The 26,746-nt window shown below is 38.8% G+C and overlaps 2 protein-coding genes across 2 annotated transcripts; both read left to right on the top strand.

The window, feature by feature from the left end:
• The first annotated feature begins 1,679 nt into the window (after positions 1 to 1,679).
• On the top strand, positions 1,680 to 2,215 carry LOC136774262 (uncharacterized). The gene is made up of 2 exons (XM_066728445.1): positions 1,680 to 1,915; positions 1,982 to 2,215. Exons 1-2 carry the CDS (start codon positions 1,714 to 1,716, stop codon positions 2,137 to 2,139), a joined length of 360 nt encoding a protein of 119 aa, XP_066584542.1. The 5' UTR covers positions 1,680 to 1,713; the 3' UTR covers positions 2,140 to 2,215.
• A 10,516-nt stretch (positions 2,216 to 12,731) lies between these two features.
• Positions 12,732 to 14,400, top strand: LOC136774891 (putative nuclease HARBI1). Its single transcript, XM_066729367.1, has 6 exons — positions 12,732 to 12,943; positions 13,042 to 13,328; positions 13,398 to 13,702; positions 13,767 to 13,974; positions 14,085 to 14,130; positions 14,286 to 14,400. Exons 1-6 carry the CDS (start codon positions 12,732 to 12,734, stop codon positions 14,398 to 14,400), a joined length of 1,173 nt encoding a protein of 390 aa, XP_066585464.1.
• The last annotated feature ends 12,346 nt before the right edge of the window (positions 14,401 to 26,746 follow it).

Genomic DNA, 26,746 nt, shown 5'->3' with positions numbered 1-26,746 from the left:
CGATTAAAATAAAGCCAACTTTAAAAAAGAAAAAATTATATACAAAACATTACATTTTTAAAAAAAAAATACTTACTCGTTCTGTTCTCTCTCGAGATCGCTCAACCAAGCTTCTTGAAATGGTGGTGAAAATACATTGTGATACACTTCATTATCACGCAACACCGCAAATTCTTTAACTATAAAACTCTTGTCGGTCAATACAAAACCTTGAAAATCAACGAATGTCGGTGTCATTATCGTCAGTCGCTCGATGCAATACTGAACGATCTTTTTTTTTTTTGTTACATTTAAGAAAGTTTAATGTTTTTTTTTTTAGGAGGGGATATTTTCTAAGAATTTTTTTCCCATTGTTAGTTTCTTCGGAAAAAAATATCTTCCAGAGATTAAGACTCCTTATCGAATGTATTTTTTTCCCATTGTTAGTTTCTTCGGAAAAAAAAAAATATCTTCCAGAGATTAAGAAACAATGGACTCCTTATCGAATGTAACTTTATATTTTTAAAAAATCTTTCTCTCTCTACGGAGATATTTCTTCGGAGATGCTTCATTTCAGTTTTTATCTTCGTCGAGAATAGCGCAACAATGCATAGAATAACTCACATAATGGATATAGAAGGTTTCTTAGTTTATAAAAAAGAACTTAAATATAAAGATATAGCTATAATTGATTTAAAAAGTAATCAAATTTCTTACGCATCTTTTCGTTTGCGTGACAGTATGAAAAACCTTAGTGAAAAAGACAAAAAAACTGTGTGGTTTTTGCTAAATATGGTGCATGGTATAAAATACAGTGATACGGGATTCGAGAAATACGAGCAGGAGGATGTGGAAGATTTTATTAGAGGTTGCCTAACGTGCGAGAATCCCGTAGTAGCCTACAAGGGAGGGAACATTGAAAAAAATCTATTGAATAGGATGAATGTGGATAATATTAATTTAGAAGTGTATGGTTGCCCTAAGTTTAAGGATTTAATTGAATTATATGATTTTGAAAAAACACCGTGCAATTTACACGTTCGAGAGAAGAACTTGAACAATGAACGTATCCACTGCCCGTACGAGGAGGTGTCAGTTTTTGCCAAGTGGATACAATCAAAAATGTGACTCTTTAAAATTCATCGGAGGAATAAAGAGGGGAAAACAAGTCCTCGCAGCCTCATTCAATGTTACAACATCGTCGGTGACAGTAAGAAAAAATGAGCTGCGAAAAGTGTAAATTAATCATGATTCAAGAGGATATTGTTCCTCTTTCACCCACTCTTCCCAGAGAATTGACAGAGGAATACGTCAATCGAATTAACGATTTCTTCAATCGTTACTTCGAAGAGTATGAACGGAAACTGCACCATTATTTGCATAAAAACTGTAAGTATTTATTTAATATTTTTATATTTATTATTTGTTTGTATTTTTTTTTCTTCAAAAAATAAAGTGAAGAAAGACGAAGAGACTGAGGAAAAAGATATTGAGTCAAAGGAGACGAAGAAGGAAGAAGATAAAGAGGAGAAAAAAATAGAGGAGGAGGAGGAAAAAGATATTGAGTCGAAGAAGGAAGAAGAAGAAGATAAAGAGGAGAAAAAAATAGAGGAGGAGGAAGAATGTAAGTATTAACTTTATCTTTTTTACCTTTTCATAATTATTACCTGTTTGTATTTTTAAATTAAAGTGAAGAAAGACGAAGAGACCGGGGAAGATATTGAGTCAAAGGAGATGAAGAAGGAAGAAGAAAAAAATAAAGTGAAGAAAGACGAAGAGACTGAGGAAAAAGATATTGAGTCAAAGGAGACGAAGAAGGAAGAAGATAAAGAGGAGAAAAAAATAGAGGAGGAGGAGGAGGAAAAAGATATTGAGTCGAAGCAGACGAAGAAGGAAGAAGAAGATAAAGAGGAGAAAAAAATAGAGGAGGAAGAATGTAAGTATTAACTTTATCTTTTTTACCTTTTCATAATTATTACCTGTTTGTATTTTTAAATTAAAGTGAAGAAAGACGAAGAGAAACAGACCGGGGAAGATATTGAGTCAAAGGAGATGAAGAAGGAAGAGGAGAAAAAAATAGAGGAGGAGGAAAAAGATAATGTGTCAAAGCAGACTAAGAAGGAAGATGAATCACCAAATTTCTTTTTCTTTTATTATTAAATTTTTATAGAATAGTTTAAAAATTATTGTAGAAATATTATTAAAAATATATATTAATTTTATTTAAAAAACTACAACGATTGTTCAACTAGCAAACCCCTGCTCCTCAACCTTGAATTCACGTGAAAAACGTTATCATCCAAAGTATGGACGAGGTAGTAGAAGAGGAGGAGGAGGCTGTTAATAGCTATTGTGAAGTGGAGAAATCTAATACGTATTGATAGAGAAAATAATAATAATTATACATTTCGTATTGAGCTTACATCTCTACCATTCTCAGTCTACCGAGTTTGCTTGACGTGACAGTTTCAACAAGAAAAAAAATGGGTGCAATTAAATTGTACAGATTAACTACTGAACAAAATATTGAACAAAATATTGAAAACATTCAGAATATGGATGAATTTGTGGAGGAAGAAGAAGAAGAAGTAGATTTGGAAGGAGATTGGGGTGAAGTGAATAACAACGCGTTGACCGCGATTGTCAGAATGTTGAGGAAGAAGCTTCAGCGGCAAAAATCAACATCAAATATTGATGATGATGATGATGATGATGATGATGATGATGATGAGGCTAATCTATTAGATTATAGTAGTGAAGTAGAGTGGGAGCCAGAAATTTGGGAATAAATTTCTCCAGAAAATATAATACGGTTCGACGAGGATAATGACGTTCTCCAGCTACTGTCGAATTCATTTACGGAAACCTCCAACAATCGGTAAGAATCGATGAAAAAAAAAAAACTATCAAGTGCTTGGATAAGTAGTATAATTTTTCCTAATTTTTTTTTTCTCGTAGATGATACCGCTCCTACTACTGCTACTCTCACTACCACTTCATTTTTATAATATTTTATTATTATTAAATTCAATTATAACTTTTTTTTTTATGTATGTTATTAAAAATATATTTATAAATTTTAATTAAAATAACAAAAAAATATCGTTCATTTCACAACCTCAAAATTCTATTTCTCCTTCTCCTTCTATTATTATTATTATTATTATTAACGTTCGTCGTATCAGGTCTCTATTGAAATTCTCTTTGACTGCGTTCCGCTTCTCGGATAGGAGGCTAATATGTTTTGATAAAGAGTTAACTAATATGTATTGATAAAGAAAGGTATCTGACTAACTAAAATGTACGTGCGTAATCGGTCAGTTCATATTTCATTGGGAGATCGTTTTGCATCTGAGCGACTAGTGACGAAAAATCTTGAGATCATTTTAACGCTAGCAACGACAGTGACAATGTTCCGTGCTACATCTAAAAAACGAGACATTTTTAAGGATAATCCTGATTTTGATGCCTTGATTGAAGTGCTTGTGGGGATAATAAGTGAAATAGAGGAACAAATAGAGGAAGAGGACGAAGATTTGTTGAGGAATCCGGAGGATATTCCTGAATTTAGCGCCTTGGTTGAAGAACTTGTGGAGATAATGGGTGAAATGGAGGAAGCAGTGCAAGAGGAAGAAGATTTGATAGTAATTGTTGAAAAACTAGTGGAGCTCAGAAATCGAATACAAGAAGGGCTAGAGCAAGCGGAGCAAGAGCAGGAGGAGGAAGATGAGGAGGAGGAAAACGAAGAACAACATTAATTCAAATATGTTTTTGAAGAGAGAAATTTTGGAGGCTGCGCAATCTGAGACTTTCGTCACGGGGGAACACAAGTTACGAGCCTGAGGTACAACTTACTTCGTCACGGTGGAAGCAAGCAAATACATATATATCATCAGTCAATAATGTATTTCAATAAAGAGGGTTTTTTATGCCGAAAGGCTTTTTCCCTTCAATTTTTTTTTTTTTATTTAATTACCTCTCCATCAATCCATAACAATTTCCCTTTTTATTGAATAATAACAAAATGGGAATTATATCGCTCAAATACCTATAAAATTTTTATTAAGAAAAATATTTACATTTTAAAAATTCTTTATCCATAAGGTTTTTTTTTTTTTTTTTAAAAAAATAACGGTACTCGCAAGCCAGCAACCATTTTCCAGTTATATTGCCTTGAGAGTCATTTTCACACCAATAGAACCCTTGAACACTGCTCCTAAATCTTTTCAAGTGTTTCAAATACGTCCCAACCACTTCTCTTTAGGTAAGGTCACGTAGGCTCCGCTCAAATTACAGAGCGGATGATAAGTATCTACGACGATGGACTATTCGCCTTAAAAGAAGTCGATCGCGAAACCTAATACGTATTGATAATTGAATATAAACTTCTCTCCGCATTGACAATGAGATGTAAACTTGATCTGAAGTGGAGAGAAGGCTAATATGTAAACTTGATCTGAAGTGGAGAGAAGGCTAATATGTATTGTTAAAGATGTATAAACTTCATCTGGAGTATAGAGAGAGAGAGAGAGAGAGAGAGAGAGAAAATTTGAACACGTAGAGGAGAGCATTCTTCAAATCAGTCTTCAGTGAACCATCATGAGTTCCACAAGGAAAGTTAGTTTACCGGACAAGAAAGTGACGCTGGAGGATCTAAAACATTCCTCCAAACCAGTGGCAATAGTGAGGCCAATTGTGAGGCAGCAGCAGCAGCAGTCAGTGCGAAGAGGGTATCGCACGATACCCGAACAGCAGCAGCCACTGCGGCGGCCACATTCGCTGCCCATAGCCCTGCGGATGCTGCATGCAGCGGAGCAGCCTGCAGCGGAGCAGTCTGCAGCGGAGCAACCTGCAGCGGAGCAGTCTGCAGCGGAGCAACCTGCAGTCTCGCGTAGGCTGTAATTAATATTACGTTTACCTAATATGTAGCCTATGTGAGCTGCTAGGTTGTGTGTGTGTGACAGGCAGTCCCCACCAAATCGGTAAGAGTTAATACAAAAAAATAATAATAATAAATATTAATAATAAATATAAATAATTTTTCTTTTTAATTATAGATGCTGTTGCTGTTTTTATTGCGGTACCTATATATATATATTTCATATGTATTTAAATAAAGAGGGTTTTTTATGCCGAAAGGCTTTTTCCCTTAAATTTATGTTTTTTTTCTATTACATTACCTCTCCACCAATCCACTGTATCCCGTACTAGAAATATTGCAAAGAATCAGCTACAGAGGAACAAAGATGGAATCTCTCTCTCTCTCTCTCTTAGACGTACACTGCTTAACGTAAGAGGGGGGAGGTCGCATCATCGCACTACTCTCTCTCTCTCTCTCTTGTATGGCTTAACGTAAGGGGGATGGGGGGGCTCTCTCTCTTGTACGGATAAACGTAAGGGGGACCACGTGTGTACCCTACTATTCTGCTGGAATCTCTCTCTCTCTCTCTCTCAGGCGTCCACTGCTTAACATTAGAGGGGGGGAGGTCACGTGTGAACCCTACGAGTTTAACGTCGGGGGAGGACGATGCGCATGCGCACAACCGCGCACGAGGAGAGGGGGCAATTCCCCTACTTCCCTTGCCCCCGCGGGACCCCGACCCCCTCGCCACGCGGTCCCAGAACCATCCTAGCCTATCTACTCTTGGGACATTGTTTCGCACAAGATTATTACAGCTAAATCGAAAAAATAAGATATATATATATATATATATATATATTATCATATACATATACATAAAGTCAAATTAATATACATACGTACAGTAAATAATTGAGCTATATATTATAATCTGTTACAATAATTTTATATTATTTTTTAAAATGCAAAAGATTTTTCTGAATTGTCAAAACGACAAAGAAATAGACGAACATTAGCATTTTATAACAAAGAATTTAAAAGCAATACAAGTATACAAGGTACTAATATAAGCCAATTTCATTCATGTCCAGTTAACAATATTAACATAATTGATAATACCCAAAACAATAGTATTATTGGTAATGGTTTAGAAAATAATAGTACTCTTAAACATACACTCAATGACAACATAAACAGCGATAGTCACAATGACAATGACAACAATTATAGAGAAAATACTAATCATGATAGGATCATTAACAGTGACAATGACAGGAATATTAACAGGGAGCTTTACAGCAATATAAATATAAACAGTGTCGATACTGAAACAAACTCAATTTCATTCAGAGAGGAATTACGTAAATGGGCTATTGATTTCAATATTCACCAAAATGCTATTACTTCTTTGCTGCATATTCTGTCTCGCCAGGGTCATGATCTACCACTTGATGCTCGAACCATAATGAATACTCCAAAACCTAATTCATATATAGTCCAAAATATATCTCATGGTCAATATGTTCACTTCGGGCTATCAAATGCTTTAATAAATATTTTTAAAAAATTTAACTTAGTTATCTCTAATAATGTAATAAAAATAGATTCACATATTGATGGTATGACCATATCTAAAAGTCCTAAAAGGCATTTATGGCCTATTCTTAGACGCATATCAAATTTTGTAACACCGTTTGTGATAGGAATTTATCATGGTAGTAAAAAACCTTATATTACAGAATTTCTTAGAGATTTAATTAATGAATTAATCACTTTGAATAGTTCAGGTTTTAATTATATGCATCAGCATTGGCAAATTAAAATATGCAATATAATTTGTGATTCCCCAGCAAAAGCCTATGTTACTTGCACCAAATCTCATAATGGATATTATGTTTGTAGAAAGTGTACAGTCACTGGTCTTAGAATAGGTCGACGAATGACTTTCCCAGATTTAAATTCACCTCTACGAACTGATCCAGATTTTTCTTCAAGAAGTCAGGCTAGGCATCACTTGGTAGATATTTCTTCTCCATTTGAACGTCTCTCAATTCCAATGATCACTAGTTTTCCAATTGATTACATGCACAATACATGTCTCGGTGTCATGAAACAGCTTTTAAGTTTGTGGCTAGAAAAACAACAAATATCAAGAATTGCAAAAATTTATATTAATAGATTGTATAATTCATTGAAAATGATTTCTAAATGCATACCTGTAGAATTTTATAGAAAATATTTTGATCTTAATGAATATACTTCTTAGAAAGCAACACAATATCGCACTTTTCTTCTTTATTTGGGTCCTGTAGTTTTAGCAAATGTGTTGCCTAATGAAAAATACATTCATTTCAATAGTTTGAACTGTGCTATGAGAATACTCTGCAGCAGTAAAGAATTTTATAAAAACAATGCATATAGTAATAGTTTATTAATTAATTTTGTTCAAAACATGTCTATTTTATATGGACCTCAAACGTTAACTTATAATATTCATAATTTAATACATATATCTGCAGATGCCAAAAGATTAGGTCCATTAGATTCATTTAGCGCGTTTCCTTTCGAAACTTACTTGTTTATTTTAAGAAAACTGTTACGAAAATTTGAAAAGCCACTTCAACAATTATATAATAGATTACATGAAATTTCGTTCATACATGCACAAAAAATTAGATTAAATTCTGTAGCGCCTAAAATGTTAAAACCTTTAAATATCAATAATTTACCATATGGCTGCGATCATGCTCATAGTGAAATTAAATTTTCAGCTTTCACTTTAACAACTAAAGCTTATAACAACTGCTATTATATAGAAGTGAATGATACGACAAGTATTATATGCATATCATATATTTGTTTCCAGCGTGGTAATCCTATGATCATCGGTTCAAAATTTACAAACCTCACTAGGTTACCTAATTATCCTTGTAACTCGAGACTTTTCAATCTTTATGTCGCTTCCAATCTTTCTAATTTGCAAATATGGCCAATTTCATCCATCATTTCTAAAGGGGTACAATTAGATTATATTGATGGTACATATGTTATTCTTCCACTGTTAAATGAATAGGTTTAATTTATTTTTTATATTAATTCTATCTGTCTATTTTATATTTATAAATAACTTTACAATTGACTTTATGTATATATGTATGCAAAATATAACTCACCATCTTCTTTATAATTACATGTACGTAAATATATATTTTTTTATTTTCTTATACTATCACATTTATACTAAACGTTTGGTCTCTAGGTTTGGTATGTAATACTTGGAGATGGAATTTGTTCTGTGGTCCCTAATTCATGGGTATTTGCCACAGAAGAGCTTTATTGGTGGCGACCAAAACATATTAATTCCCGTCAGGCCATATCAAAGGCTTTGGAGCCCAACACCGGTTGGTGTCTTTTAAGCTACTCAAAGCTTCTTGGTCCTTTTAGTAAGATATTATAAAATTTATAGACCTCAATATTATCATATTTGTTTATTAATTATTAAATATATTTCAATTGAAAGTTTCCTTTCCTGAAGCGTTGGAGGTGGAAAAAAAAGTGTTTGGCTATCATCCGATGCTGATACAGACACAATCTGTGACCTTTTGGTTAATAAAAAGAAACGTAAAGCTGTTAAAGCATTGTGCTCACTGGAGGATAATTTATGTAAGAATTTAAATTGTATTTAAAATCTATATATTTTAATAAGCTTATATGTGCAAAATACTTTTATATAGCTGATGGAGATGTTCCTGTAAAAAACATGAAAAAAAAATCCACTCCAAAAGCCTTACAAAGAAAAGGTAATTCAAATTAATAGTACCACAGTAGCTTTTTAAATCAGTAATTAGAGTTCAATTACCTTAATATAAATAAAATACAAATGTAACTATAAACTTGAATATATAAATTAAAACATAATTCGTTAATAATTAAGTACACACTTTTATTACCAATTGTATTGATTGTACATAGTATTCTATGCATGCAAGTAGAATGGTTAGAGGATCTACAGCAAATTTTCTAAATGCAGCTAGATTAATAAGGTAATTTAAAGCACTAACAAATCTCTTAATTATAATTATAGGATCTACAAAAACTAATAATACGCAAAATGAGCAGCAAAACGATGGTAATTTATCACTTAAAATTATTATAACAACATTGCTGAATTAAAAGTTACTTATACTTTGCACTTTTTAATTAGTTACTAAACTTGTTCCTCTTCCGCAATGCCCATTGCAGTTTAATGAAAAAGGTAAATAAAGGTATGTAATAGTTTATTCATAACTATAAAGAAGTAATAATTTTATTTACCTCACAGCACAAACCAGTACACAAGCTGTACTCTCTGTGGTGGAGCAGATGGGGCAAACTACAGATACAAGTTATCAAGAATTAGAAACAGTTATCTATATAATCTTTTAAAATAAATATATACATGAAATGGCATGTAGTATTACAGTACTTTTTTGCAATTTTTATTATACTTATAGGGTTATCGATTAAGTAATTTTTAATCTCTTTACAGAAAATTTGGTGCAAACTGTGGATCTTTTAATAGAACGGATAAATAATGAAGCTTCACCCAAACATTTTCACTGTAAGCAATTGTCATCCTTCTGATACTAAAACATATTGATTTGCCATTAGCACTTGATAATTACTTGATAATAATTTTTTCTTCAATTGCCTTGTAGACTCAACAGGAGAAGATTACGAAGATGACCCTGACACTGTTCCTGTTTTACAAAAGGAAAAAAGTAAGATATTTAATGAAAGTTGCTTCCGTAAGATTTATTAGTTCTTCGAGTTGTTATTATTCATGCATAAGTTTATATAACTTTATTATAATTTTTATTTATAGCATCATAAACTCATTTTTCTTTTTCTTTACAGAAAACTTAAAAGAACATGATGATTTTACAATTAATGGAATGGAACATCGAAATTGCTGCTGTAAGTATAATATGTATTCTTGTTAATTTAAATTAATATTCCATAGCTATACAGTATTTTATTACAGCTGAATGTAGACGTGAGGGAAATGAAAATTGGAAGAAACTCTTTAGGATGGTTTTTGAAATTAAAACCTTACTTCTGGAGAAACAAATCTCAGGAAGCTCTAACAGCTTTGAGAATTTTAGAGAATTAGGTCACCTATTACCGGTTCTACCTCTCTTAACCTTAGAGGAGTTTGAGAAATTTAATTCACTATTAGAAGAAAATACTGCAGCTAAACGTCAATTGGTAAGAAATTTTATATACCTATATGTATATTACATAAAAATGTATTGTGATGTAGTAAATACAATATAAATAGATTTTATTTATTTTATATTTACTATGCTATGAAGCATTCTGTTAACAAATATTTCAATTTAATTGAAATATTTTTAAAAATACAGGTGTTTCCATAATTTACATATCATTCAACTTATTACATTATCGTTTTAGACAAACATTTTTAAAAGGATGTATTCAATAACATTAATAGTCTCTTTGTTATGATGTATGCATGTCTAACATTTAATATTGAATTAACTCACCTTTTTATTTGAAGTCTTAAGCTCCTTTTAACCATTTATATTTTTCTCCTAAACCTTTGTAGGAAGATGTTATTTCCAAAAATGGTGGGTCTAATGACAAAATTGCTACAAAGAACGCCATGAAAAGTCTCATATCTAATCCATTGGGTATTTCCTTATCCTGGGCAGGCCATCAAAAGAGAACAAGCTTTAAAAAGACTATAATTTGTAAAATTATTAGTGGTAATTCCTCTTCCTTCATACATTTTCATCCACTCAAGCTAACCTTAATTAGAAAAGTCTGTTCTATACCTTGTGTATAGTAAAAGCAATAAATTCACAGATTTCAATTTATTGTACATCGTGCAGATTACTTTAATAAATTTTTCTTTTTATAGATACTATAATAAAATGTGTAAAAGGCAGCACGATCAGTGTAATACACCAAACCATGCAGGAATGGTTACGACGATCCAGTGACCGTCATCGCTATGAGCAAGGATCATCAATGACAAATACCTAACAAAATTTGCTCTCAATAAAAATTATTTTTATTATATTTAAAATTAAAAAAGTTTAAAAAATGTATAGATTAATTCTGATTTCAATATCATTTAGAAAAATTACATTATCAAATATTTTTGTATTCTCAGATTTAAGCATATGTCAAAATAAAACGCCTTTATATATATATATATATATATATATATATATATATATATATATATATATGTCTTAAATAATTTATTATGATTAGAAATTACTAATGTATATAAGCAATAAAAAACTGCACTAATTTCTGCCTAGAGAAAGTCGACTATATGGTGACCTCTAAAAGTCAACTATATGGTGACTTCTACAAGTCAACTTTAAAGTGGGACATTGTCGACTATAAGTCAACTACGAGTCGACTTTTAGTCTGTATAAAGTCCAATTTTAGTCAAAGAACAAGTCAATTATAGAAAGTCGACTTCTCATAAGTCAACTTATAATCGACTATAAGTCAACTTTGTGCTGTTAGGGTAATTATATTTTAAATAGAAAAATTAATGTCATTCATTAATATACAGGGAGGTTCTCTAACGGCGGCATATAGGAGATTCGTGTTAGTTGACTATAGGGCTCAGGATGATGGTATCTGAGAGCGCTGATTGGTCAATATCATGTAGTGCCAACATGAAATGGTCCGTTACCAATAGATGAATACGAAAAATGAGACCCATCCGCCATTTTGGAGTAGAGAAGTGTTTACATGCTAGTTGTAGAAGAAAAAGGTGTGAAATGGAAAAATGTCAAATAGTGAGGTTACTAAAGTAAAAATGGAAAATAATGAATGGAAAGTTCGAATATTCTTACTTTCCATTCATTATTTTCCATTTTTACTTTAGTAACCTCACTATTTGACATTTTTCCATTTCACACCTTTTTCTTCTACAACTAGCATGTAAGCACTTCTCTACTCCAAAATGGCGGATGGGTCTCATTTTTCGTATTCATCTATTAGTAACGGACAATTTCATGTTGGCACTACATGATATTGACCAATCAGCGCTCTCAGATACCATCATCCTAAGCGCTATAGTCAACTAACACGAATCTCCTATATGCCGCTGTTAGAGAACCTCCCTGTATAATAAATATTATACCTGTTTTATAAAGCTCCTTTATCATATTCGCTCGGTACTTTCGAGCTTGCATCTTCATATTAGTCCACGCTGATTTCGGACAAATATTTGTCCAATTGCCCTTGGTTGCCGCTATCATCTCCTTTTTTATTTCACTCCACGCCCTTTCCTTCTCGCCTTTGGTAGTACCATCTGTTTGCTTATTTTCAACAATATGAAAATATTTTTAGATAATATCCAGCAGTTTGAAACGATGTTCCTTGTTCATCTATGAAGAATGAAATTCTTTTAATAAATAATTCTATTTACTCGTTAAAAATTGTTTAACGTACTTTTTTTATAATTAATGCACTGGTAATCTGCTTTTATAAGCGTTGTTCTTCACAGAGAAATGACCGAGTACAGCTGTCTCCCAGAAAAAACATTAGAGCATTAAACTTATTATGTTGCATTTGTTGGTATTGGGAACGTGCAAAGCTACACATTGACAGTCAAATGGGAATGTGTAGCTGTATGCGTAAACAAAAAAAGTCCGGCAAATAAAAAAATTTACTGATTGTTGTCGTTAATATTATGCATGGCTCACTACACATTCTTAAAGTAATGCAACTTTATTAGTGTGCATATAGCGAATACGAATGCAATCTGGCATGATATCCTTCGTCCTTTGTTTTTTTATAAACAACTGCGAAGATCAGTATTTTTTTAACGGGTTCATTATTTCGTTACGACTACCTTGACATGGAGCAAGAGATGGAAATTGATAGGGATATATTAGAAGAGGAAACTGAAGAAGATCCTCCACGACAACGCAGAATGCATATATATTTAACGAGGAAAAATTATTTCGACATATATAATGAAGAAGATTTTCGTCGTTGCTTTAAGCTGAATAAAACTCAATTCATAGAAATATTTAACCAAATTGAGCCGAAGTTACATATGAGGCAATGGTAAATTATTTTATTATTATATAAAATTTTATATTTTGAAATGGGTGCACAAGTGTGTGGAAGACACTCGACATTTAATTACAAATATTGATTTTTAGGAATAAAACCATTTCAATAACTGTAAGGCTTTTAGTTGTGCTGCGGTTTTATGCAACATGCTGCTTTCTGCTTGTGGTAGCAGATTTTAATGGAATAAGCGAGAAGAGTGCCCAAAAGATCGTGCACGAAATATCAGCTGCCATTTCCGAATTAAGATCAAAATACATCAAATTGCCCCGAACGAAAGGAGAAATGATGCGTACAATGAATGACAATTTCCATCTGTCGGGAATGATACGTGTCATAGGTGCAATAGATTGCATACACGTTCGGGTCAAATCATATGGTAAATTTTTTAATATTTATTTAACAAAAAAAAGAAAATAAATTTTAATATTTCAATTTGTTCTTATAGGAGGTGAAGACGCTGAACTGTTTAGGAACAGGAAAGGGTTCTTCAGCTTGAATGTCCAGTGCCTGGTGAACAGTCGGCTGGAATTTTTGGATATAGTTGTTCGATGGCCAGGGTCTGCCCATGATAATACCATTTTCGAAAATAGTCGATTAAAATTTTGGTTAGACAACTTTGAATTCGAAAATGGTATAATCTTGGGCGACCGCGGTTACAGAAATCAAAAATATTTAATAACACCACTGGCCAACCCGCAAACACCACAGGAAGTTCTGTATAATGAGGCTCACATAAGAACAAGGTGCATGGTAGGTATAATTAAGTAATAATTCAATTTTAATTTTATTTAAATCTTCTTATCTTATTGATTAGGTTGAAAGAAGTTTTGGAGTATGGGGGAAAAGTTTCCCAGTGCTCACAATTGGGTCTCGCTTTAGAAAAACAGAGCGAACAATGAACGTTATAATGGCAACAGCCATTCTACACAACATCATTCGGCGAGACAAATTACACCAAAAACCTTGCATGCATACATATTTCAATATTCCAGAGGTATTTTCCCCTCCAACCGAAAATGATCGTCAGTTTTTAGTAGATAACTACTTTTCAAGGTAATTGTTAATGTAATTATGTAACTCACATTCCTATAATACCTATGAAGCAATATGTAATTTCCAATTTTTTACACAGGATTGCTGAACAGTAGACGGTTAGAGTTAGTGGATAGGGAAGAAAGGTAAATCGTGCACATGAATAATCAGATATCATTTTTAAAATATTTCGTTGAACGCTGAAATTAATATTATTCTTTATTCAGAGATTTCTTATAAGCCAGCATCGATTATCTGCCCGATTGCGGCTTATTCGAAGCTTCACGAATTGATTGTCCAGCCTTGCCCCAGTATCATCCTACAAGAGACACATGACACCACTGAAGTCTGGCAAGGTCAGATGGGTAAAGGCTATTCTGATTCCTGGCTCTTATGGTCAGGTGTGCATTTGGTAGTTTGTGCGCGTGAAGAATGGATGATTAAGATGAAGAACCATGTCGGTCAGCTCTGTGTAGGCACGACTTCTCCACTAGAACCTCGTGGTTAAACGGCTCAATTTCCTTAAAGTGTTGACATTGGATTATACTGAGATTACGTCTATCTCACGTCTGTCACTATATGGACGCTCCTCATAGCCGACAAATAGACTACAGTTTCAGCCATCCATTCAGAGTCCGAAGATGAACTGTTACAAATGCTACCATCTAACGCTATGGGTCCACCAAAATATTAGGAGTAACGTAGTACTCAGAAGATGCGTAGAAAATACAGTCCAAGCAGTTTTCCTGCAAAGACTAGATCCATTGGACGCAGCAAATTATTTATTCGGCCAAGGTGAATAAACATCTTGTTAGGGGTCTTTCTACAAATCAGAGAGACGATACAACGGCAGCAAACATTTTCAACAATTTTGCTGAGGATCGTCGGAGAATAGCAACTCTAAAGAATACCTTCGCTTTGCTTGGTAACCAAAGGTTTGAGCATGTAGAAGTTTACTCGTTGACCAAGCCATTGAGGCATGCCATTGATGTTTCTTTTAATGAGTTTAATGATTTACGTCCCACAATGTTGCTGACGAAGCTTAATGACGACGATATAGCGTCACCAAATTTATATAGATACTGTAAAACTGATTTTTACAAAATTAGAGAAAAGGATTCTAAAATTAATAAAGAAATAATTTTTTAACTGACATTGATTTAATATAGTTTTTAACTAATTGAATGTTACAAATCATTTACTTTCTGTTCTTATGCATATATATTATAATAAACTTTTGTTTGTACAATTATCATCATATTTAGTATCAATTTTAATATGTGTGATATCCCAAATCACTTTTCTTATATACAGGACCGGAAAGCACAATGTTTGATCCAGCTCCAACACAATTGGTATATCTAAAAACATCCTCCTGGGAGACCCAATCGAGTTTTATCATAAGTTCTTGAATCGAAGGACAAGTTTCACCATTATCTAGAAGAGCACTAAATAATGGCACTGCCAGTAAACCTGAAATCAAATTGATCAATTAACAATCTCAAGTTTTCTATAAAAATCAAAATTTGAAAGAATATGTATCATCTAATTAGCTTACTGGCATTTGACTTTGTATCATCTCCAATTTTTCCATTTCTTGGTGGCTTTAAGTCTTCGGGACAACGGACCGTTAATATTTGTGTGTATCCTGGTTTCTTTTGTAATAATCTGCTCTCTTCCAAATAGTTTAAATCCAAATGCTGGAAAACTTGGACTCTAGGTAAATGAAGGTTCTTTGTATGTATCGTATCTTATAATATCCATTCGCTACCAGCCGTATTTTTGCACTCGTACACAGTCACGCAGCAAAATCACTCTGAATCCTCTAAATGCATAGGTTATACCATCTGACAGCTGTCAAATTCAAAACCACGTGTATGTACTACCATTTAACAATTTCTTGACTCAGTCTGATCTACGTAATGACGTCATTTTTTTTCAACGTTGCCAACCTAAATCTGCTGTTTTCAGATTTTACTTTTTCAAATGGTATGCCTGATTTTTCACGTTACAGTGACCCTTTACCTGTAGTGGGATTCTGTAACTCTTAGCGAGAACTTTCGGTATCGTTAAGTCCAGTTACCGACAGAAATCGCTAAGTGCGATTCTGTAACTCAAAGTCAGCGATGATTGTCGCTTGTAATGTCGGTACTGTCGGTAACCTACCGAATCCTACCGAATAAACGTACCTTTCCCCTTTTTAAGAAAACTCTCAGTTCAATCTTAGTTAAGCGACGGAGTTACGAACAATTAAAGTTAATATAAATTGTACTAAACCGAATCATTTAGCTGAGAATTGATATTTCACTGAGTTTTTTATTGAAAGGAAAACTAATAATATCGTTATAACTTAACAACGACCGAGATAGATGTCGCTAGAGGTTCAACGGTACTAATATAAAATTTATCCGACGAATAACTAGAATAAACTTTTGCTTTTTCTTGGACGCATTCCACCAAAAACTCACAATGCTCGTAATAAATAATATATACCACATCAACATTGTGAGTGTTTTTGGCCTCAAGTGGGTCAAACCCATGGAGGTACGAAGTACCTGGAGAGAGCATAAAGGCCAACTTTTAGCGAGAGGGCCGAAAGGTAAGACGTAAGGAGGAAGAGGTTGTCCGACATTTTGTTTTGTTCATGTGACGTCATTATGACGTGTTTGTGAATATATATATATATATATGTTGTGTAACGTTATTCCCGTCAGTGCGAGGGGCCACTCACACTACGGGTTTTCCCATTACCTTCGCCCGTCCTTTTCTATCGGTATCAGGGCGCCAGTTGGTCAGTTGGGTGGCCAACAACCCTACGTTATCAATTGGGTCCTTCGACCCCATTCTCTATGCATCTTATACGGCCCTGCGGCCATGCATATGGACGGTAGCGGTAGCCAGGGTCGCTCAGTATGCTAGGTCGTGGAGAGAGGGGAGGGTTCCTTACGGAAGTCCGAGCCTCGCAGACCTGCCTGCTGAGGGGCATACATTTCTCCCTCACCACCCACACACAGGTGGTGGTGAGGAGTGCGGGAACATGCGGTATCAATTGCCAAAGCATAGCGTTTTGCCAGGAGCGGACCACCACGGAGGCAATGTTCACGGCCCGTCCAGCCATAGCGCAAGCCTATGGGATTACGGAGGGCACCGGGACACATTCCAACGGGCTAACTACGCCCCTGCACAACCCACTATGCATTGGCCGGTATCCAGTCGTGACGTACGTGCAGGCTGGCCTATAGCACACGCCTCACGTACGCGAACCGACCCATGGATGTCTGAGTGCCGCGTCACGCGCTCACCAGCACGCACGGACACATCAGCACAGTCCCATGGTCGCGTTCCGACTGCCTGCTATGGCAGTCTGCGCACGACATTCGCGCAGCCTGCTTGACGCGCGTAACCAGCGTTCAAGCCAGACTCGATGTTCTATTTCCCCTCCTCGTGGGGACTTATAGACACTGTCATTGTTTTAGGACTCCCCGAGGCCGCTTCTCCTTATCTCAGGTTGCCTGGGTTGTTTGGCATGGCCCTGCCTTACTTCTCAGGACAACCTGGACATCGTTTACTGGAGCGCCGGTCTTTTCATCCGGGCCTCTGCCTGTCAAAACGGGGTCTATCCTTGACGTTAGCTATAATCCACTCGTGAGCCTATCTCACGAGTCGGTAACGTAGGGATTAATAATATCCACTGTTCGGTAGCTTTTATGTTCTTTATTCGGTATCTCGTATACGTAACGGGGAACTTCGTTACATACCCCCCTCCGTAACGGAGGTTTCGACCCGAAACCGAAAGCGCCCGAACACGAGTTCGTTTTTCGCTGCCACGCCCAAGCGTGCAGTGATGCACTTCAGTCTGGGTTTACTCTTGCGGTAGCTCAGGCTTGTATGGCTTGATGTCTGCCGTAGACATTTTGCCAGTGACGTTTCCTGCCAAATCAGACAATTCTACAACTGTCTCCGATAACTTCTTCGCAATCATAAACGGTCCACCGAATGGTTTGTTCAGTGCAGCCGATATGTGTTTTGCGGCATTCGAGAGCTGTCGGTTGCGAACTAAGACTAACTCGCCAACCTCATAGTGCTTTTCACGACGATGTAGATTATACGGTCTTGCCTGTCGTTCGTGCGCTTCTTCGAGAGCATACTTGAAAACTGTTCTAAGTGTTTCCAAGCGTTTCATGCGTGCCAACCACTTTTCTGTCGGTTGCTGCATGATTTCGGTATCGCCTTCTAATTCACGTCGCATCGACCTTGCCGATTCTGGTTCTCTACCCAGATTAGCAAATGCAGGTGTAGCTTGCAGTGAACCATGGTGGGCAGTATTGAATGCAAATCTAAATGCATCCAAATGCTGATCCCACTCTCGATGATCAGAATCGAGAAAGGCCCTTATCATCTTCTTCAGGCTTCTATTCACCCTTTCGGTGGGGTTTGCCTGGGGATGATATGGAGGTGTCGTGGTTTGCCTCATACCCGTTAATTGTTATAAAGCAGTTATGTCTTTATTTACAAATTCGGTACCATTGTCGGTAACTAAAACTTTTGGTGTACCCCATCTATGAATCACCAAGTTTTCGATAGCTTCTGCAATCTTTTTGCCGTTAGCGCGTCGAAGTGGAGCTACTTCGATCCATTTTGTGTATAGGTCTTGGATTACCAACACATACGAGAACCCTTGTTTACTTGGCGTCAGTGAGCCCATAATATCTGCCGATATTACAGTCCACGGCTGTTCAACAATTCGACGTCCCATGAAGCCGACGGGAGCTTGTTGTTCTACCTTGCAACGCTGACATTCGTCGCAGTGACTGACGTAAGCCGTTACATCTTTGAACATACCTGGCCAGAAGTAATTTATCGAAAGGCGTCGATATGTACGATCGATACCTTGATGGCCGGCTTGCGGTAACTTATGGCATTCTTCGAGCACTTTCTGCCTGTACTCCCTGGGTATCACCAGTTTCCAAGCATCAAGATCTTCGAGCTCAGCATCTGCCAAATCTGAACGTCGTTGATGATACATCAACTCTCCATCTAATTTCCAATCAAGAAATTTTTCTGGCGTTCTTTCGATATCCTTTACGCGCTTTAAATACCACGCATCCTTGGTATCGGCGTAAGACGGTAGCAAAGCATTTAAACTTTCCGGTGCTCTTGACAAAGCATCAGAAACATGATTTAAAGCTTCTTTACGATGTACGATCGTAAAATCGTATTCCATCAAGGCGAGAGCCCAACGAGCAAGTCTTCCAGATGGATCTTTTAAATTATGCAACCATAGGAGACTGCTGTGGTCGGTAATTACAGTGAAGTGGTAACCCTCAAGGTAACATCGAAACTTCCTTATCGACCACACCACTGCCAAGCATTCCTGCTCGGTCACGGTATATTTTCTTTCGGGATCCGTAAGCGCTCTACTCGCGTAGGCGATTACTCTTTCTTGACCTTCGATAACTTGTGTCAAAACAGCACCTAAGCCAACATTGCTAGCATCGGTCTGTAATGCAAACGGGATCGAAAAATCTGGACAGGCAAGCGTTGGCGCGCTTGTTAAACATCCTTTCAGCGCGTCGAATGCTGACTGCTGATTGGCTGTCCATTCCCATGACTGATTTTTCTTTGTCAATTTCGTTAGCGGTTCAGCAACTGTCGCAAATTCTGGAATGAATCTTCTATACCAAGATGCCATTCCCAAGAATCTACGAATTTGCTTTAAATTCTTCGGTATCGGGAACGTGATTACGGCTTCTGTTTTCGCCGAATCCACGCGAAGACCTTGACTGTCTACGATAAATCCGAGATATTTTACTTCCGTTCTACAGAAGAAACTTTTCTCCTTATTTATCGTTAGCTCAGTTTGCCTCAACTTTTCGATAACTTTATCCAACCATAATAAGTGTTCGTCAAATGTTTTGGTGACAATGATAATGTCATCCAAATAGACGAATACATGTGGATAAAATTCGGGACCCAATAATTTATCCAGAGCACGCTGGAATATTGCGGGAGCATTAGTTAATCCATAAGGCATTCGCTTAAATTGAAATAAGCCTCTGCCTGGAACAATAAAAGCCGTGATACCACGTGACTTTTCTGCTAGCGGTACCTGCCAATACGCTTGACTCAAGTCGAGCGTTGTTAAATAATTGGCCTGTCGTAACTCATCTAGGATCGCAGCCATGTTCGGAAATGGGTACGCATCCTTTTTAGTTACAGCGTTAACGCGCCGGAGATCCACACAAAAGCGGAGCTTGCCATTGGCTTTCTTCGCCATGACTACCGGGCTCGCCCAATCACTTTGCGACGGTTCGATAATGCCATTGGTTAGCATATCGTCAACCTCTTGCCACATAGCTTGGCGGATTTTATCCGTGCACCTATGAGCTCGCTGTCTGATTGGCTCGTGATCTTGCACGTCAATTATGACTGCCGGTAACTTTGAAATTCCAGGTTTTCCAGAAATGGGGGGCAGTTTAATTTCTAGAAACTCTTGTAATTTCTTAGCGTTATCATTATCGGGAACCATTAAGCCGTTATTCACCACTACACAGTTTAGTGATTCGGCATTCGAGAACCAATGTTTATTTTGAGGTTTTTCCTTGTAAGCCCATTCTCCCGTGGAGAAGTCCACGACAACATGAGCATCTTGTAGGAAATCAAGTCCCAAAATAAAATTACTCGATAAAGAAGGCATCCATAGTGTGTCAACTATCGTTGTCGTCCCCTCAAGAAATATCGGGATCTTGGCGGACTCAATTACTTTACATGTGTAATTGTTGCCAACGGTAACTCTTAAGGGTTCTATTTTATTGGCTTGTATACCGATTGAATTAAACAATTCAATGGCTACTTTGCCTGCAAACGTGCGTGAGGCTCCCGAGTCCACCAGCGCACGCAGCTTTTCCCCTTGTACGGTGATCGTGGTGTAGAATGCTAGTTTCCTAGATCTATCGCCAAACGTCGTAATTACTATATCAGTAATATCACCGACCGGTAACTTATCGACCGATTGATCATCGTTCGAATTTTCGGTAGCAACCACTCGAGCGCTTGTGTCCTCTGAGTGTTTGTTTACATTCTCCGTCTCCAACATAACATGTTGGTCTGAGAAGTCGCGGGAGCGATAATTATGGTTAATATTCACACATTGCTGTACTGAATATTCTTCGACATAATTATCCGGGAATATATTATCTTGGTTTTCACCCAAGATTTTCGGTATCATGTTTTTCCGCTCTTGGAGTGTCGTAACATTCTCGGGAAATTTTACTAACTCCTCTTGGCGTTTTTTGAACAGCATTTAGGTCACTCCGCTGTAGAAACCCCTTTGCTGCCACATCGGTAACAGAACATTGTTCTCTGCTCTTTACACGCACTCCAACCGTGTCCAGCTTTCCCGCAATTAAAGCAGGTAGCGCTCGGGCCCGGTTGTTTACGTTTTGAGCCCTGCCGGCTGTTATTGTTGCCAGCTGCCTTATCTAACGAAGGTTTCGACTTGGAACTGGTTTCTTGTCGGTTCCTTGTTGATTTAAAGGCTTTCAAATGCTCTTCGTTATCATTCGAATCTTCCGTTGTTGATTCGTCGGTATCAGAGCTGGATGTTTTATCCACTTCTAGGGCACGCACACCGTGTCGCCTAGACTCTCGGGACCTTCCATGACTGCCGGTATACGCCAACTCAGGAACTAAACTTTCCTCAGGCGCGGCAGGTGGACGGTATTTTAATGACGGCCTATAAGCGGCTTCGAAATTGAGCGCCAAACGCTCGAATTCTCGATACGTCATGTATTTGTGTATAGCAATGCCTCTTCTATACACCGGTAGCATATTTTTGTGCGCGATAGCGATTCGGCTCCAATCCGATCTTTCTCTGCCTATTTTCCGAATATACGACTGTATAGTCTGCAAATAGGCTCGCACAGATTCGTTAGCACCCTGAGTTCTTGTTAGAAGCTCAGTCTCCAGTTCTTCCTCCCATGTTTGTGATCTGAAATAAGACCTTAAGGCGGACTTAATATCAGACCAGGTTGAGAATTCATTATCCTCAAACCACATCCTCGCCACACCTGTTAGGATGTGGGGAAAGACGTCAACAAGGTCGGAATCTCTTATCCTGAGAAGGTTCAGGACGGCATCGGTTCGAAAAATAAAACTCTCAACCGCCTCCGTTCCATCGCCCGCAAAGGTCAAGTTTGATCTCTGGAGAGATTCGAGAACACGCCAACGGGGCATACAGTCATCTCCTTGGCCGGTAACTTTTCCAGGTTTTCCCTTCAGGACCCTCGTCCTGTAGGCCCCCTGGAATATCTCAGCCGAAGCATCGTCTGATGTCGGTTGAGATTCGAGATCATCGCTCGGCCTTGTCACTGTCAACAAAGGTTGACCCTGATTGGCCGATGCCGGTAGAGCGGCCGCGGTCTTTCGCGGTCGGCCTCTAGCGCGCTTTTCGGTAGCAGAAGCAGCTGCCACTGCTGCTTCATCGGGAACAGTCTTATTTTTCAGCAGCTTGTCAAAAGCCTGCTGGACTTGAGAAATGAAATCTTGGAAAGACCCTTCCAGTTTTTCCATTCTCTTGTCTAGACTCGAGATCTTCTTCTCCAGGTTTACCTGGGAAGCATCGGTAGCTGTCGGTTCTGCGAACTCATCAGAGTCGCCCGACCCGGTACTCCTCTTCCGTCCTGTGGACTCAGCCATCTACGTATCAATATAATAGTGCTGTTCGTTCTGTCTGGTCCAAGGGTTGTCGCTGGAGTGATCCGGCAAAGTTCTGTTTTGCCCCGTTAGCCGTCCGTCGGATAGGTTACCCCCACCCGAGCTTTGGACATGCGCAGACGATCTAAGTGATTCTCGTATTCTCACTTATCGCTTCTGCTCGATAACAATCGCCCTTCGATTAATCGAATTTCGATCTAGGCGCTCGATAGCTCTGCTTCATCTACGGGCCGCTAGATGGCAGCACTAGGATCGAGTTCATCGACCTCCAGTACCATCGATCACGACCGACGGCAGCACTTCCACGAATTAATGATTCGTCTTGCCGTCGATTACCGCTAGATGGCAGTACCGGTAACATTTCTCGACAGAGGGTCCACGTGTGGTCTCTGTCTCACCTCGTCCTGAAAACATTGGCCTTTACCGGCTCAAGCCCCTCAATTTTGTTTTGTTTTGGATGGATAGGAAAGGAATGAAAAGGAAGGAAAATAGGATGGAAATTGATGGGAAATTCACCGAGGTGTACGGTAGCGTGCGGGATCGTACGATTTCTCGTACCGGTAACATTCGGTAACTTGCAGGAGGAGTATTTCTAGGGCTCGACTAGCTGTGAAACCCTATCCATACAAACCTCCTTACGAGCCGCTTTCGTCTTTAGCGGCTTCGAAGGTTTTTCCTTCGGTGGGGTTACCACCTGGGGAACTGCCTTCGGAGTCGCCTCGGAAAGCCGTGGTTGGGCGTGTACTTTCCCACGCTCGGATCTGCGTTTTGCCGCTATCACCTTACGTGGTACGTTCGTACCCGCATTCGCCACGTATGGACCGATTGTCTGCCAATGCGGCCCACAGGCAGGGCAGGTGCGCAACGTTTTCCCGGTGCGCCCACACCCCTTACAGAAAGCATCTGTAATTGGTGTAGGGCATTCGGAAAACCGCTGGCCCTTACCCTTGCAATTCCAGCATACACGTATGCCGAAATTGCCGGTAGCGCGCGTGGCCACAGGATCGGAAGGCTTCGCCTTCTTCACCGGTGGTGCCGGAGTCACCTTAGGCGGCAACGGTTGCTTAACTCCTTTCGGAGGCTTGACGGACGCCATAGCTGCGTATGACGGCCGCTTCATCTCCGGAGCAGCTACCGCTGTCTCCCGCTGGACCTCCCTGACCCGCTTGCGCTCCTTTCGGGAGAGCTTACGGACAGGGGTGCTCAGCACAGGTGCCTCGGCCACCTCGACCGCTGCCACGACTTCGTGGTAGAGGTCCAGGTCCGCTCGGAAGAGAGCAGCCAGCAACTCCACTAGACTACGTCTAGGAAGACCCTGATTGCTCCCCCCCATAGGCGTCGGGGTTACCGAACGCATCCTGCAGTGTCGCTGCATTAATTCGCTGAGTACATGCGTACCCAGCTCCTCATGCCCAGACTCTACAGGGTGTTTCGATACCCCCTCGAGAACAGGTGGGCTGCCGCCCACCTCGATAACAGTAACGCAGGTTGGCGTTTGACGGACAACCTGCGCCACGGGAACGGGAACGGGATCGGATGCGGGACCCTCTACAGGGCCCGCAGGAGATGGGGATGCCAGAAGGGCCTCCTCATCAAAGGAGTCCTGTGCCATAGGCACAGGAGCGACGGGAGCGTCGGCGGTTCCGCCGGCAGTCGTGGTCGAGGGCGAGGCGTTCAAGGAAGCCATTGTAGGCAGAGAGAGAGAGAGCGAGGAAGGCTGAGAGAGAGACGGAAAGAACTATAGTTCTATAGGGATCCAGGGTAGGATGAGATGTGAGGCGACTTGCCGGCTCGCGGAACGTTAGCGAGGCATTATCATCCGTTGCCAAATTTCCGATTCTGCGCTTAATTCGGTAATTATGTTTGGCAACATCTCGATAGCTAGCTAATTGAACTGCTCTGACAGTTAGCCGGTCGGGCTCCGCCAGGCAGCATAGCTCAGCTCAGCCGGTCGACTTGTTTACAAACAAGCGCTCAGCTGTCACTTGCCCAGTCAAGTAGCCTTTTCGGTAGCGTTAGATTTTAATACGGGCGAATATAATATTAAATTATATTTGCGCCCGTGGTTCTCATCCAATTTTCCGTTAGCTTAGCATGGGTTGCTCGAATTCTACGTGAACACATCAATTCGATCAGGCTATCAATTCTTAACAGAATTTGATCCCTTTTACAACCAGATGATCTTTTCATGCTTTTTCAGCGTTTCCGAGCCTCCAGAAAATAGTGGGCCACCTATTCCCTGAAAACTCCAACACTTCCGGTAACTTCTCGGACTTGTAGATTATTCGTTCGCCGAATAATTAATCTATTATAAGAAACCACGTTGGGCGCCATTTGTAACGTTATTCCCGTCAGTGCGAGGGGCCACTCACACTACGGGTTTTCCCATTACCTTCGCCCGTCCTTTTCTATCGGTATCAGGGCACCAGTTCGTCAGTTGGGTGGCCAACAACCCTACGTTATCAATTGGGTCCTTCGACCCCATTCTCTATGCATCTTATACGGCCCTGCGGCCGTGCATATGGACGGTAGCGGTAGCCAGGGTCGCTCAGTATGCTAGGTCGTGGAGAGAGGGGAGGGTTCCTTACGGAAGTCCGAGCCTCGCAGACCTGCCTGCTGAGGGGCATACATTTCTCCCTCACCACCCACACACAGGTGGTGGTGAGGAGTGCGGGAACATGCGGTATCAATTGCCAAAGCATAGCGTTTTGCCAGGAGCGGACCACCACGGAGGCAATGTTCACGGCCCGTCCAGCCATAGCGCAAGCCTATGGGATTACGGAGGGCACCGGGACACATTCCAACGGGCTAACTACGCCCCTGCACAACCCACTATGCATTGGCCGGTATCCAGTCGTGACGTACGTGCAGGCTGGCCTATAGCACACGCCTCACGTACGCGAACCGACCCATGGATGTCTGAGTGCCGCGTCACGCGCTCACCAGCACGCACGGACACATCAGCACAGTCCCATGGTCGCGTTCCGACTGCCTGCTATGGCAGTCTGCGCACGACATTCGCGCAGCCTGCTTGACGCGCGTAACCAGCGTTCAAGCCAGACTCGATGTTCTATCTCCCCTCCTCGTGGGGACTTATAGACACTGTCATTGTTTTAGGACTCCCCGAGGCCGCTTCTCCTTATCTCAGGTTGCCTGGGTTGTTTGGCCTGGCCCTGCCTTACTTCTCAGGACAACCTGGACATCGTTTACTGGAGCGCCGGTCTTTTCATCCGGGCCTCTGCCTGTCAACGGGGTCTATCCTTGACGTTAGCTATAATCCACTCGTGAGCCTATCTCACGAGTCGGTAACGTAGGGATTAATAATATCCACTGTTCGGTAGCTTTTATGTTCTTTATTCGGTATCTCGTATACGTAACGGGGAACTTCGTTACACTGATCATTTTTTGGCCATTTTATGAAAAAAGGTGCTACCGAATTTAATGCCACTACTACTCATCTAGTTATTTTTAAAGCTGTGCTACGACCAACATTGAATCTTTCACAGATTGATCTAATATAATGTAAATAAATTATATTTCTTAAATGTAATAAAAATTTTATACTAGACTGCGCTATTATTTCAAGTTTAATTTGATAAAATATGTGGTATATGTTCATCTTATAAATAATATTAAACAAAAAAATTGAAGAATACATAAATATAAATGTTATTTTATATATACATGCTTCTACTTTAATTTTAAAATAACTTGCCTAAATGAATCTGGAGTACCGAGTCTCCATAATGTTAATAAAAATTGAGTTCGAGGATTTATCATTGGTGTACCACATTTTTTTCTTTTTAAATGATCCTCTATTTTACTCAAAATGTAATTGCATGTTCCGGGGCACATTCTAGATAATTATATATTATGAAAATTACATATCTTTTTTTAATTAAACTCTCAAACTTAATTATTTATATAATTAATTAATTAATTCGTGAATAATAATATATACCTAAAATTTGCTTTGAATTCATCTATTGTAAAACGTGATACAACCTCTTCCACATAATTTTCAATTCTAGGAATTGATCTCCTAAC

The sequence above is a fragment of the Prorops nasuta genome, unplaced genomic scaffold (assembly GCF_024137725.1).
Source record: "Prorops nasuta isolate Cenicafe-Biocafe unplaced genomic scaffold, Cenicafe_Pnas_1.2 PNAS00001, whole genome shotgun sequence".
Lineage (NCBI taxonomy): Eukaryota > Metazoa > Arthropoda > Insecta > Hymenoptera > Bethylidae > Prorops > Prorops nasuta.
The sequence above is the reverse complement of the archived record's forward strand: the minus strand, read 5'-3'. Positions and strand labels throughout refer to the sequence as shown.